At 37.1% G+C, this 15,632-nt stretch overlaps 2 protein-coding genes across 2 annotated transcripts in view; one reads left to right on the top strand and one right to left on the bottom strand.

The window, feature by feature from the left end:
- myom2b (myomesin 2b) overlaps window positions 1-6,132 on the bottom strand; it is a 29,737-nt gene extending 23,605 nt beyond the window's left edge. Inside the window, exons 1-5 of the mRNA XM_039611449.1 lie at window positions 6,009-6,132; window positions 4,123-4,226; window positions 2,386-2,443; window positions 2,088-2,242; window positions 569-655 (exon numbers count right to left, since the gene is read on the bottom strand). Coding sequence (XP_039467383.1) covers window positions 569-655; window positions 2,088-2,242; window positions 2,386-2,443; window positions 4,123-4,205 — 383 coding nt within the window. The 5' untranslated portion in view covers window positions 4,206-4,226; window positions 6,009-6,132. The remainder of the gene's footprint in view (window positions 1-568; window positions 656-2,087; window positions 2,243-2,385; window positions 2,444-4,122; window positions 4,227-6,008) is intronic.
- Window positions 6,133-8,739: 2,607 nt separating this feature from the next.
- On the top strand, window positions 8,740-15,134 carry rnaset2 (ribonuclease T2). The gene is made up of 10 exons (XM_031756950.2): window positions 8,740-8,896; window positions 9,632-9,709; window positions 9,825-9,879; window positions 12,067-12,116; window positions 12,370-12,427; window positions 12,735-12,799; window positions 13,283-13,396; window positions 13,521-13,566; window positions 13,680-13,754; window positions 13,860-15,134. Exons 2-10 carry the CDS (start codon window positions 9,639-9,641, stop codon window positions 14,052-14,054), a joined length of 729 nt encoding a protein of 242 aa, XP_031612810.1. The 5' UTR covers window positions 8,740-8,896; window positions 9,632-9,638; the 3' UTR covers window positions 14,055-15,134.
- Window positions 15,135-15,632: the final 498 nt, after the last annotated feature.

Below are 15,632 nucleotides of genomic sequence, written 5' to 3'. Positions count from 1 at the left end.
AAAGTACTTCTATAAACTATCACTGGCCAATCACTGCTTTAGTATTGGCCTATCACTGAATATTCAGTTTCTACAACTGGCCCACATGTGTATCACGTTCCCGGCAATTTTTTGTGTTCATAATAGAAAACAGTCACTGACTTGGATTTCATAATTGCTCACACTTGGGTGCAGATTGCTGAGATACTTTGATTAATCTTGACTTTTAGTCAATCTGATTTAAAAACAAACAAACAAACAAATAAAACATCTGTAATTGAAGGAATGCAACCTAATATTTGTCATTAGACCTGTTTAACTTTTTTTTTAATGAAAATTTGCTTGTTTCTCTTTTGCCAGACGTTTCTCCCTTTTAAAAGGCAGAAATGTCCTTTGTGAGAAAGACGCACCATAGTGGGAAACGTTTTTCCCATTATTGTGCTGGACTGCTGTATTATTGGATTTTTTTTCTCTTTTGGGATCTTTACCTTACAATATAAAGTCCCATGAGATGACTGCTGTTAGTAAATTGGTGGCAGATAGATAAAAATATGTTCAAAAACTCTAACCTTTATTGAACTTAATGTACCTTGGGATCTCCAGGGAGTGGATTCCACCTTTGGTTTCAACCAGATATCTTCCAGAAGACAAGTCCAGGATCATACCATCTTTATACCTAAAAATGAGACAAACAATAGCTATCTTCATGAAACATTGAGTAATAAAAGGTATGAATCCAGTGATGTATCCACGAGACCACAAAATGACATTCACTATGGTCTAAACGGCATGATGCTGTTCATTACGTTTATTCTTGAGATTTTATGGAAACCCGTGACCCCGGAAAACTGGCTTCCTTTTCATCTTCTTACCTTGTAGTTTGACCTCACCACAACAGACAAAAAGTTGGGAATGACACTTCCTTGGAAGTTACACAAGTCTAGTTGTCATGTAATGCTCTGGATTTTGCCTCCAGCACCTGGTTAATAGACTAGGATTTTGGCAGTTTGGGTGAAGAGGCAGGGTTATGCCAAAGAAGCGTGCCTATCCCATCTGCTCTCCACAAAGCAATACAGACCCCTTCAACCCTTTATAGTGAAGCGGAGAGCCAATAGAAAAGCTGTCATGAGAGACAGAACTCTCAGTTTTTGACCTTAACTGTGCTTCCTGCCTTATTTTGGTGCAATTTGAGATGTCAAGAAGCAAATGTCAACATTTATGTCCAAACACTAATTTAAAAAGATCTTTTACATTGGATAGTAATTAATTGTAGTAGACTGTGTTGTTAAATGTCTTGTGGACTGTCTAGCTGAGTCTAGCCTGTCCATGATGCTATTGTATGCTGTATTAGAGCAGACAATGCTATCCCTTAATTAGGTTTACTGGGAATAAGGCATTAGCCAAATGTCTACAGTCTATATTGAATGAAGACTTACAGTGATGTTACATTTGTTGTTTTCTTAATATGCTGTCCTGAACGTTGATTCATAGCCATCTGCTGCTGGAATGCAAAGTCATGAATAAGCCTAAGATATGCACATGAGAGCACTTATGACAAGGCCTATCAGGAGAGCATTCCCATTTCATACCAGGCACAGAGCTGCAAACCATGGGCCCATGGCATAGTCACTCCTCCTTAGGCGGGTCATAAGCTGTGTTACAGGGATTATTCAAACCCTTCCTGAGATGAGGAGGGAGATTCCCAGCATCCATCACAGGGGTCTGTTGATGCCTAACTGGCATGTGAACTCCCACTGACTGTGAAACAGCAATGAAAGAACAACCATGCCCACACATTGAAAGTGATGTGTGTTTCACAAACACAGTGGAGTAACCATTGCTAGCTTACTGACTTAAGCGTAATAGTCAAAAATTTAGTGGTTATTTTGTACTACAATGTAGCAAAATATGGAAGGAAAACTAACAAATAATAAGTCATATATCTACAGTGGGAACTTTGTACTTAATCATGGATTTATAGTGTCAGAAACTACATCTCCTGGGGTCATGGGTGTTTGGTTTTGTTTGTTTGTTTTTAAATTACGTAAGTTCATTTTATGTAGACCACAGTGACAGTCAGAGACAACAAATCATGTAGACCGACTTACCATTTTACAACAGGCATGGGGAAGCCCTCAACAGTACAGACGATTTTGACTGGAGTGTTTTCAAACACCATGTGGGATCTGAGTCGGACCAGGAACTTTGGTCCCCTGATCATGGGCTCCTCACGCACATATTTGTCATCCAATTTTGTTCTTACCTAGATGGGCAAACAATAACACCAATATATGACAAATCGTTTTAAAATACATTGTACTATAAAGCATTCATATTAATAAAATCCAAAGGACAGTTAAACAACGAATATAGAAGTCTTGATTAAAACAGTAACAAGATTCTTACCACTTCCTGGATGCGGGTTTTTGTTTTGTGCTCATATCTTTCCTCCATCGCCTCAGAGCTAAAGACAATGACAGCAATAAGTCAGTTTCCCAAAACCATGATGAACCTGAGCCCTGTAAGCTGATAATTGAGCATCTAATGTAAAATAAATAAAGATATCAGTTACTTTGAGGTGTGGACCGTCCCTGCCAAAAAACCTCTTACAGTAAGTAGCACTGGTTTCCCAGCTGTAATTTTAAAAATGCCTCATAGTATTTGGTCCATACTGTGGTACATGGTGCATGTTTCTACTCATTAATCAATACTGACCTACCAAACATACATTGTACTTCCTGAAATGTGAGCATAAATATAGTGCTATAATGCTACTACAGGATGAAAGGTTTTAGCCTGAACTTATTTTATGCATGCTTCCCAGTTTATGTCCCTGAAACACAGGGAATAATTATGGGAATAATGCAGGACGGGGAAAAACAACTAAACCTGACCTTAAACAGGAAGCTATCAACAGGCCATCAACATACACTCATCTGTGAATCTATGACCCCTCTGGCAGTGTGATCATGGCTGTCAGAGTCTTAAGAGTCACACTGAACAGAGGGCAAATGACAGATTATCACCTCACTGCTCGACACCTGCAGTTTTTTTTTTTTTTTTTTTTTTTTTTTTAAACTTGCCTAGATCTTGATTAATCACACAGCCATTGCACACTTTTAGCAGCTTATTTGCCAAACATATAAGATCTTGGCTAAAGTCTGATGTAATATTATTTGTATATGACATTATGGATACTCCATAGCAGTGTTGTTCATTGCTGTTGTTTAAAAAAAAAAAAAAAAACCCTTCAGACCAAAAGTAACTCCACAACTGCCACCAGAAGTGCCCTTCAGCCCCTAGAGTCAAGGGGATCTTGAAAGCTGGCAGCAACAAACAACAGTTGGTACAGTGATCTGCCATCTGGGGCAGGAGCAGCAATGCAGCATTTTAAGTCAGGGAGATGAGCCTATCCTTGACCTTGACCAAGAATGACTCTTAGTATTCGTGTCACACAGAGATTTGCCTTAAAATAGCTAAACATGCAAATTTTGTGGTGCACTTTAAAGGAGATTGGGTAAACGTATGTGGAAGGAAAGGGAACATGTTAAGCAGAAATAAATGCATCTCTTCTGTTTTTAGTGGTATAAATGCACCTGGAATGGCTGTTTTATCTAAAAGAATATAATTTTGAGTATAAGTAGGGAATGGAAATAATAAATCTTTTTAAATAATTTCAGTAAAGAATGAACAAAGCAACCAGAATACCTGTTAGTACTCTTTTTTGAGTTGGACATATACACAAGCAGACATGAAAACAGAAATGGTAACTAATAATAAGAAAAATCACAAAATTTACAATCATTTAAGGACAGATTTTACAGTAGCAGCCTCTTTATTCATTTACACTATCAAACCTAATCAAATTTAGGAAACTCATCATAAAGTTAACAAGAAAATTCCAATGAAAACTTTTCCTTACTCATAGGAGTACCTTAATCAAGTATGAAATCTTTTCAGAAGCTTTTACTAACCACCTCAAAGTCTTTATGTTAACCAGGTTAGTCTGTCTGTTGCTTACATGGCTTCATTTGCAGGTTTAGTTGTACAAAACCTTACTATTATTACACATCTAATATTAGTAATATTATTAGGACAATTTAAGTAACTTAAAACTATAAATAATACAGAGTCTCTTGGTACCTGCTATATTCTTTAACCACATACTGGCTCTGTTTGTGGTGGTATTCATGGTTGTAACTTCCACGTTTGATCCACGCTGACATGGTGATGCCGTAGATATTGACCTGTTGGACCAGCACCACACATTACAAGATTGTTGCATACAAGTCAGACTTGCAACACAAAGACAAACACTGAACGATTCCTGAAGCGATGCTTGAAATTTTGAAAATAGTCATTTCCAATTACATTTCAGCATGATGTTTTTATTTACTCAACCCTAAAAGGAAAAAAAAACACTCCTAAACTTTGGAAACTCCGACATCCAAATTCATAAACACAGCTGGCTGTCGGCTTCAGGACTGACAAGATGACACTATATTGATGGAACACACAGGCACAAATGTAAACAAAGGGCATGGACAAGTATGGATAAGAATAGCAACTGAAGTACAGCTGCAGCCAAGAGTGTGGTACCAGTTTGATAGCAGTAATGGCTTGTGTGTTTAGCAATTGCCAATAAATAGAATTTTCTAACAGATAAATTGAATAAATTAGACAAAAAGGAAGCCAGTTACTGTAACGTGACTAAGACACCACAGCATTAATCCATTATTGATAATAGGGACGTAAAAACTGACACTAAAAACACAGAAAAAGAAAATGCTGCCATACATATGTATCACTGACAGTTCAGCATCCTTAAATGTGTCATCAACTATATGCATGCTGCTTACGGCTGTCTGGCTCCAGCTTATTTAAAACGTTCATTATTAAGAAGATTTCAGGAAATGTCTCATGTATAATCTGAAGTCCTTTTCATTTGTTGTGTGTTTCATATAAACAGAGTAGGTGTGGACATCAAGGCAAGAGAATACAGTAGCTTTGTCTTACATCATCCACACACACAGGGGAGTATAACTGCCTTACATCACCTCATAGTCCTCAGGGACCAGAAATAAGGTCAGATGAAACGTGAAGCGATACTGCGGCCCAACCTCCCTCCCTGAAGGCAACTGAGACGTGCTGCACCGGCAAAAACATTTCTACTTCCATGTCTTTGAAACACACTGCTAAGATTCAGTGTCACTGTATGCATCACTTCTAATGGCCCAAGGCGATCCTCCAAGTCAGCCACAGTAAAAAAAAAAAGCTAAACCCTTGCCTCCAACCTCTATCCCCAGACATCAAAAATAATCGTTCTCATTTGAGTAATGGAGCACAATATTTTATTTATGTCCATCACTCGTGTTTTGCCCTTTTACAGTCATTATATTTTCCCTGAAATGGGTAACCACAGTCTTACTGTAACTGTCTGACTATTTGGTCTTAGCAAACATACTGTGGGTGTTACCTCACCAGGTAACACCCAAACATCTCTATTGTAGCTGTAAAACCTTATAGATCTCAGTCAGAACAATGCAAACCTTTGAATTTCTCCAGTCTGACCATAAACACTTCTACCTAGATGCAAAACTAGTGGTAGCAACAATACAGTAGCTCAACATTGGCTCAAGTGCTTGTACATTTTCTAACTTGAGGCGTAATCTTTGTTAGCGAATAAGTGAGCTCAAGTATACATGAAGCCAACACATTTAAAGTCCAAGCGTTGCACACCAACAGACAGCCCTCTGTTGGTCACTCATTTACTCCAGATGAATCACCACATATCGCGAATGCAGTAATTAATATTCATAATAAAATGAAATTAATATATAGTATCACTCATCACATTGAGTATCATTAATAGCTCTGACTAAGAAGCATGAAACATCTCTTGGCTGTGCCTCGGTCTGTTCTCTCTATGCCATCCCACTGATCCCACCAGCTATACTTGGATTTGAAACAAAGCTGCAGATCCAGAGGAGAGAGGAGCATAAAACTGAATTTAAAATTGATTTTCTTACCCCTTGAGATACCCTTTGCAGCGACTTCGGCTGTCAAGCTGAATCCACAGGGAGTCAGCCTAAACCAAGTACAGGGCCAACAAAACCACCACACGTCTTCAACTGTTCCCCACCTGCCTCTCCGTGAGGCCTTAAAAGGAGACAGAGCTGCCTATATATAACCAGTATCCTTCAAGACTCATAATTACTGGAACCAGTAAACTATTTGATTAATAGAGTTTATTCATTACACTTTTTAATGGAAGCCAACCGATTTGTTTCTGGTATTCCAAATTAATGGTGCATGCTTAATGAGTTATTTAAGTATACGAGAGCACACAGACAATGCAGAGAATCTGACAACAGTGATGCTATGTTTTGGGGCGGGGGGGCAATACCACACTTTCACCAGCAGCACTTTTAGCCCCACAGACTAGACAGCAGTATGGAGAGCTTTCAAGTAGCACTTAACTAATGAGTTCGTGCTTCTACCATGTCACAATAACATGTTAATGAATAATAAAATGTGTCACTGTATGCATCATTATAGAGCTTTTAAAACATGCAGACTCAAACTGAGGAAAACAGATTTAAATTCTGTATTGCAATGACTGGAAACGGTGGATCATGAGTTTATAGCTACATTTAAATCTAGCTGCATATTAGTTAACACTAGACCCTCTCTAAGGTCTTTCACCATTCTGTGCTGAGAAATGTCTTGAGACACTGTGCCACATGCTGAACTTTGGCCAGCGTCTATTTATAAAAATAGCTACAGTTACAGCTTGACTATTCCTGACACAGTGGAGGAGCTTTGAAACACATTTCACATCTGAGACAAAATCACATGAGAGGGCAGCATAAGTCACATTTGGAAAAAGGGAAGACGGAGAGAGAGGCATGACTGTGGTTTCACGTGGTACTGATGACATAGACAGGAGAATGTGAATATGCCAAACAAGAGATGAGAGTACAAGAAAAGCTGATTTAGACAAACACCTAGTCAGTTTAAAATTGATGTGACTGGGGATTAATGCTTTCAAGAGAGATGCTGTTTTTAACAAGTTCTATTTGCAGGGGCCAATTTTTTTCTATCAATCAGCAGCTCCTGAAATGAAGAAAAACTGACCTGTGCGACAAACAAATCTCATAATCCTGAATTTTAAAACTCTTCATAAAAAAGATTAATTCCAAAGACCAGTCCTTGCTTTTTTCAATATTATAACATATCATCATGTCAAGCAGACAGTGAATAATACCCTTTATCCTGACCTCTAATCTCTAAAGCCATGGTTCAGTATAAATAATAATAGTAATAACTGTTTAAATATCCTTTGACTCATCTAGTTAAGTAGAATGGCTTAAGTATAGTCTAGAAATTACAGAAAAAAAGTGTGCGTGTCTGTGTCTATCTGTGTGGTGGTGCTGGGGGTAAAAACAAAACCATAAGCTTTTATGGTAGGAAAAGAGCCCCCTGTTGGTCATTTAGTAGTATACTCTCCCTGATCATTTTACTACATCATGGTTAACACTGAGGCTGAAAAACAGATTTTGACAGCTAAAAACAGGCAGTGCAGACATGTGCAGTCTAATCAGGCTTTGTTTTGATGGAAAACACTTTTTAACAGCCAGCCTGAAGAAACAAGAGTGAAAGGAATTAGAAATGTACCTTCCATACCTTTAGTTTGACACACTGGCCAATAATGGGGCTTCATATAGTTATTATGGCTGGCCTATTCATTTAGATGCTAAGTGAAAAGTAACAGGAGAAGCGTACTGTATACAGTTCATTTAACCTACTTTATGTTGAAGACAGTTTTGCCAATGCTGACCAATTTCTGTTGAAAACATGCAGTCATTGGTGCTGACAGAGAGTAAATCAGCTTTCTCGTGTGTTCACTCTGGACTTTTTAATCCGCAGACTAGCTGTCACACGCTTCCGTTTCCGTGTTCTGCATAGCTGGTGCCAACTTGTCAAAAATCCCAAGCAGATGTTAATGTACAAAGTCGCAAATGACATGTGAAGTAAACTCCCCGGTTTTTTTCTAAGCCTAGCATAAGCACGCATACTCAATCCAACAGGCTATCTGTCAATAAATATGTTTTAAAGAAAATAAAATGACTCAGAATGAATAATTCATTTTGTGTTCTTCTTTTGATTTTTGTCTCAATAATATCTGCAAAACGTGTCTGTAAAAACTCAAAATATGCCTATGTTTCTTTTTCTTTCTTTCTTTTTTGTCTTCGCTTTAGCTCAGTGTCTAAGAATTATCAACCTCATGGTTAACACTGAGGCTGAAAAACTTGCATTACTGAAGTTGTAATGCTAATGATGGTAAATGGTAAATGGCCTGTATTTATATAGCGCCTTTATGGTCCCTAAGGACCCCAAGGCGCTTTACATATCCAGTCATTCACCCATTCACGCACACATTCACACACTGGTGATGGCAAGCTACATTGTAGCCACAGCCACCCTGGGGCGCACTGACAGAGGCCATTTATATCATATAAATACAGGCCATTTAATGATGACTGTGTAATACTTTTGTACAGTAATTCTAATATGACGACGATGGCATTAAAAATATATTCAACATATTTTTGACTGGAGGATAGGGACGTCTGTACACTGTTGAATCAACGCACCACATTTGAAAATATCACCGGCAGACTCCGGAGAATAAATGAAGCCACCGGTTCTGCTGCGTGATGACGCATGAGCGGTGCATTGCTTCTGATTGGCTAAGTGTCAGGTAGGTAGTGACGCGATGTGGAACATAAACAACAAACAATGGGCTGTGGGTTATAGATCTTGTGAAGTACTTTAACCGATAGAGGCTATTTGTACGTGAACTTTCACATTTGAGAACTATTGCGAGTTTTGGCTGTGACGTATTTGACGCAAGGTGAGAGATTTTAAAAATAGTTTATGTGTGCGTAATACGATCTTTTTGCTGACATGAAAGAGTCGGGCGTTTCACGCTAAATTATTGTTTTTAAACGTAGATAGGAGTATGCTAGGATTGTAGTTTTTGCAAATGCATCTACTGTAGCTAATTTTGGTTAATGTAAACTAGTACCGTAAACTATCTAATCACACCGCGTAAAAGGGTCGTTAAAAGTTCTCTGTCGCCATTTCTTAATTTCCTTAACAACGGAGGTGACTCCAGACGATTTTACATTGGGCTGCCAAATGTTTTATTAGGTCTGAGTGCAAGGTTGGTCCCTTAATCAGAATACAGTTTCACATACAGGTAAACTGAGTCAATAAAAGACCCACAAGTTTATACATATATATATTATTTATTTATTTATTTTTTTACAATATTTGTGTTGATAGACATTTCTCTCGACTGTATTTTTCATACCAGGAACAACAAACAGATATTAAAGTAGCTGTCCAAACAGGCCCAGTTGATACGTTTGAAGAGCGAGAGAAAAACTGCCGGGAGCATGTTTTTGTCTTATTTTGTGCTTATTTTGTGCTTTTTGATTGTTTGTGTGTGTCAGTTACATATTTTCATCAGAATCCACAAAGCTGCGTGCTTACTAATTCCACACTATATATGTAAAATGTAATGTGGATGTTTAGTTTTACATAGAAACTGCCATTTATTGACTAACCTGCTATTTTATTTTAGGACAACCATGAGGCTCTGCTACCCCTTATTGATATGCCTGGTTCTAACCATGTCCTCATCTTTCATAATTTCATCCAAGTAAGTACAGACAAACACGTAGAAGGTGGTTCATTAGAACATATATATTTGTGTAATGATAGACCGAATTTATTTTCCTGGTTTTTGTTTTTTAAGAAATCTTTGTATATTTCAGACACATGTGGACCAAAATGATCCTCACTCATCATTGGCCAACCACTTTCTGTTCGGTGAGTTTGTATAATTAATGAAATCATTGCCCTTTAGTTACCGTAGTTGTGCAGGACCAGTTCCTGCCTTGCCCTGACAAGTGAAGCAACCTTATATAAAAAAGGAAAAGGTGCACTCATGGCAGCCACACCCAGATTGAAATCTTCTGACTGCCTTTTTTTTTTTTTTTTTTTTTTTTTTTTTTTAATTTAAAGTGTCATTATTTAATGCCAAGTGCCTCATATTTCACATGTTCCACTCTTAGTTTTCGGTTCCTTTCCAAAACTTTTGAAGTATGCTGGGTTTGATTCAAGCTTATCAAGGTAGTTTCAAGGTCAGTATTATGAAAACACAGGGTTAGTATCACTTCTTACCTGGGTAACTTATACTATGTATCTAACATGGTACAGAATGTGTTCTGTACCAGTTTTTCAGTAGCAGCTGAAGTCTTTTCTTCATCGGTACATCAGTAATAAAGCTCTCGTAGACACAACATAACACAATGACTTGTGTTATGACACAATGACTGCAAACAGTTTTACCACAATTGCACCTTAAGCCCTTTAAAGTGTGAAATATGAAACAATTGCTAGAAAAGTCCTTTTTTTTATTTAAAAAAATGAAAATAATATTATAATCTGTATGATTTTTTTCATTTGTATCCCAGGCATTTTTGTGCAATTTATTCATTAAACATTTATTGTGCAAATTATTATTATTATTATTTTTTGGAGGGGGCAGGGGTCATAGTAATGATGCAGAAGTTTCAAAAATTCAAAGAGTTAATACTATACTACTGCACAGCTCATTTTTTGAATTAGACACTGTAATTGTAATCCTGCTGATTGGTCAGCTGTGTTACATTCAGTCTGTATTATGTCTTTAACCTCATCATAAATTTCTATTAGTTTTATCCTCCTTTGTAGACTCAGCCTGTCCATGTTTGTGATTGGTCAGATGCTGCCAATGCCACCCCGTTCATGCACTTCAAAATAGACTGTAAAACCTTGGTCAGCTTATCAAGTTAATGGCCACCTTCATGTGATCACAGCCTGAGTATTAGTGTTTGGGGAAGTGAAACCAGGTAACAGACAGTTATCCTGGGTATGTTGACTTCCTTTAGGACAGGCCCCAGAGCAGTTCTCATATCCCACTGCATCTCTATTGTCAAGCTTTGGACTGAGTCTCCAAAAGGCAGATTTTGTTGATTTCAAGTCATTCTTTAGTAGATCTATGTGTGATTTATGAGGTAGATGTAGCTTTTATGGAAAAGTGCACCACGTACTAGGGTACAGTTGCATTCAAAAATTGTAAATTTGTGCATAAATACTGACCTGAACCAGTCCTAAGAGTTCATATTTATCTGGAAATAAACACGAGGATAGTCAATTCCTGATAGCTCTGTAATTTGTCTTAAGCTATTTGCAGTTAATTTGAAGATATTTTTTTTAATTATTCAATCCTGTTAAGTATTCACAACATCTGAGTCTTTGGCGTTTGTTTGTATATTTATTTATTTATTTATTTATTTGGTCGTAGGAGTTTCAAAATGTGCTCAATTATTATCATGCAAAGTGAACAGACTGAGCTTGCAGTTCTCAAATATCATGTGATATCTTTTCGAGCTGTTTGGTCGGACATGTGTTGAGACTCTCCTTTGTCGAAGTAAGTGTTTCTTTGTGGTCACAAGTACGCAGTTACCATAACACAAAATGAACATCCTCTTTTTGTGGTTTTTGAAAGCACTTTTCCTGGTAATTATTCTTTCTTGTGAACTTCTTTGACTGAGCATGTCTGTGGGTGTTATATTATGTCACATACACGACTGTGTCAGAAGGGCATGTCTGATTTGGTAACATCGATGACCCTCAATTAGTTACACTGTTATTTAGGCATTTTGCTCAGGATGTCATTTTGCCCTAGGCTGCTCTCGTTTATGTACACTGAAGTTGGAAGCAATAAAAATCCACCACTACAAAGAAAAATACAGCGCAACAACACAACAAACAGGTTCCAAATGACCTTTAAAAAACAACAGAACAAATCAACTTCCCAACTTATCAAACCCAATGTAGCTTCAAAGGGGTTCCTCATTTCATCAATCACCAAAGTTCCTAACTGTGTATATATGTTGAACTATACGTGGTTTCAGTTTCCGATGTGGAATGATTATTAGAGCTGTCTAAATAAATGTTTATATATTTTAGATGGAGCACTGTCAAAGCAACATTAGCCAGTGGACACTACATGGATTCTGGTAAGTGTGTGTGTGTAATACATTCCTGATTACAAGGATGTATTGCATGTTTTCCACCATACTGACTATATTAAGTAAATAATGAGGTTTTTTTACTTGGTGAAAAAAATGAAATCTTTGGCCAAGCCATTCATTACCACTGTTGTTATTGCTTGGCTGAAATATGTTTGTTTGTTTCTGTTTTGTTTATTTGTTTGCATTTATATCCCCTTTTTTCTGTGAGTAAATGAAGTTTGAATCTTTCTTTTTTCAGGCCAGATGGTGGCGCTTTCTGCAATTCTTCATGGCATTTCAACTCTTCTGAAATAGAGGTAAAACACTATTCAGTCTTTTTCTAAATATATTTTTTCTTAGGTGTGTGTAACTCACAGAAGATATAATATAACATAAGCTAAATGCCAGTTTACACTTATTAAAAAAGGCTGGAATTAGTTCATGAAATGAATACACAAGTCTCCAAGTAGCTAAAGAAATAGCTGTTTTGAAGTGAAGCACCCAAAACCAAAAAAATACAAATAAGCATAAAAACTATATGAAAAGGTAAATTTGTCTTGTTTTATGCCTTAGACCTTTTAGTGATGAATAAAACAATGCATGCCTTTGCTTGTATGTTTTCAGGACCTGCTCCCAGACATGAAGACGAGTTGGCCTGACTTGTTTGATCCCTTGTCTAATGAATTCTGGTATGTCTGAGCTGCTGGAACTATAGAGCACTTCTACTACCACTTTAGCGTTGCTTTAAATCAGGGATGGGAAATTAATTAAATATAATTTTACATAGTGGCCAATAAACAGTCTAAGGAATAAGATACCAAAATGTTGTTTTGTTTTGTTTTTTTAATTTACACCCAGTTTTTATTTTAAAAAAAAATTAATTTACTGTGGACTCGTTGTACATAACAAAACAAATCAAAAAACCCCAGAAATTGTCATGCAACTGATTATCTATTCTTTTGGCCAAAGAGGTGTTTTTCAGTAGGAAATTTTCTGCGTTTCTTCGTATTTATCATAGCTATCCAGGTGGTAGGTTTGGAGTCTTTGCCCTCCTGGCTTTATGTTTGACACCCCTGCCTTATACGAATGCTGATGCATGGTGTGTTTGAACAGTCCAGTGAATCTTTAAGATAATATGAATATTTCCAAATAATTTTATTTGTGTGCTTTAGGAAATATGAGTGGAAGAAACATGGTACGTGTGCAGCCAAAGCCATTTCCCTGAACAGCCAACATAAATACTTCAGCAAGGCACTGAATCTGTATCATACACTGGATTTGGACAGGTACAGACCACTCACATATTTACACGTTTATACATATGCACACACACCTGATTCCTGCAGTCCAGTTCAGAGAAACGCATACAGTTATTTTATGTATTTGAAATGTCTGTTTTTGTTATTTTAGCATCCTGAAGAAGTTTTCCATCACACCTTCTCCACAATACTATAATGTAAGTTTAATTGTATTTGTACAATCCCATCTTAAATCTTGTTAGAAGTACCTCACAATGTTAAAGGTCATAACTGCAGCTTCTCTTATTTTGCTCCTGATGTGTCTGTGTAGTTCTCATACATTGAAGGAGTAATAGAAAACTTCTACCACGTCAAACCTAAGATCCAGTGTGGCCAATCAACAAAGGTACATTCCAGGTTCACTGAAATGATTTCAAAATGAGTTTTAATACGTCAGCTAACAGTCTGTTAGATTGTTAATTGGTATGTTTTTGGTTGTTTGTTTTGACAGAATGACAGTTTCCAGGTTTTGGGGCAGATTGAGTTGTGTTTCAACAGTAGTTTCGCCCTGATGGACTGTGAGAAACAGGTTTCCACGGAATCTGTTCCCGATAGAGGTTGGGACTATACCATGAATGTTGACAAGGGATCAGGGTTATCTATGTGCAACCCGGATGTGCCAGTTTACTATCCACCTGTTGAATAATACAAAAACCCAATACTTTCACAAATTGAAATTGAACAACACACTATGATGAGGATTCTTTTTTATTCAAATGCATTGAAATTCTGACTGTGACTTGAATAAAACCTACCTTTGATTGAAATGTTCTTTTTACGTCCTACAAACCAGGACGCACACTCAGGCACACTCCACTGTCACTTTGTGCTTTGCTGGAATTATATCCCCTTCTGACTCTTACAAGTAGATAAGTCTGCCAGTGCACAGCATGGGTTTCTCTGCAGCACAGCAGGGGGCATTATGGTAATTTCAAGTCAGGGCGGGCAGGGAGTTTAATATGCTGCACATTTATATATCATCGTAGTGTGCATTTTTTATTATTGGTCTGCATATTTATTTCTACATTGCTACATGTGCTTATATACCACCTATTGTGTGTCCTCTCTCATGTTTTGGCAGGGATGTTTGCATTTGTTTGTATACATTAATGCATTTTTGTTTTGTTTTGGTTTTGTTTTCAGAATCATGATAACCAAGTTTATCTGGCAATTCAGTTTTATATATATGTAGTACCAAATCACAACAGCAGTCGCCTCAAGGTGCTTTGTATTGTATGGTAAAAGCTACAGTGATATAGATGATATGGATGTTTTGAGGACCATCTTTGTAAGCCGACAGTGCCACTTATGAACCACTTTATAACTGCTAAGTATGTGTGTTTGATGTCCCCTTTTTAGGTCTGTTTCCATAAATATAAGGTGGTATGCAATAAATCCTTCATTTATTTCAATATTCATTAAGAGATGTGAGTGTCAGCACAGTACATTACACAAGATGCCATACAAGTTCACAGCACATCAGTTTTTGCTGACCTATGGCCTGAATAAGGTTTAGCACTTGTTTTGGAAAAGGTTATTTAACACCTCACCGATCTGCACACCGACTTGTTCCTGATGCTGTTGGACTGTGGCTTTTTGTGCATAGATGAATCATTTTAAATCTAATGGATTTTATTGTATCTACAGTAGATCAGTGCTGTAGTGTGAAATTACTGAACTAAGCATGTGTATCATTTTTTTCTCACAATAAAGCCTTCAATATCTATTCAGTGTTTGCTATAATCATTATGTAATATCTCATTTTGATATGATGTATTATTTGCTTTAAAAATTTTTTTCATTCCACAAAACCTGGGATGGTTTTAACATGCATCCTGACATGTAGTGTAGTATAGCGTCGTAGTAGTGTCTGTCTATATCGGTGTGTATAAATATTAATGTGGTGATCTACTTATAGATCCTTAATCCCAACCGGACAAAGACACCAGTCCATAATCCTGAATCTCCTCCCACAACACTGCACAGCAGCATGATGAAACGCATCTGATTACGTTTTCATTAGCGGTAAAGTGACCTAAAATTCTGTGCCAGTTACATCCAAATATGATCTAAATCCTGTGTAACATGATAACGATGCCAAAAAAAACACATTTTTAGTAATTTTCCAGGTTTAGAGATCACAATTTGAGCGTTTGAGGTGAACTGTCCTGGATGAAGAATTTTAAACTTACTTTTAAAAAAAAGAAAGAAGAAGAAGAAATTA

Source organism: Oreochromis aureus, linkage group 1 (assembly GCF_013358895.1).
Source record: "Oreochromis aureus strain Israel breed Guangdong linkage group 1, ZZ_aureus, whole genome shotgun sequence".
In the NCBI taxonomy this organism is placed as follows: Eukaryota; Metazoa; Chordata; class Actinopteri; order Cichliformes; family Cichlidae; genus Oreochromis; species Oreochromis aureus.
Note: the sequence above shows the minus strand (reverse complement) of the source record. Positions and strands in the feature narration are given on the sequence as shown.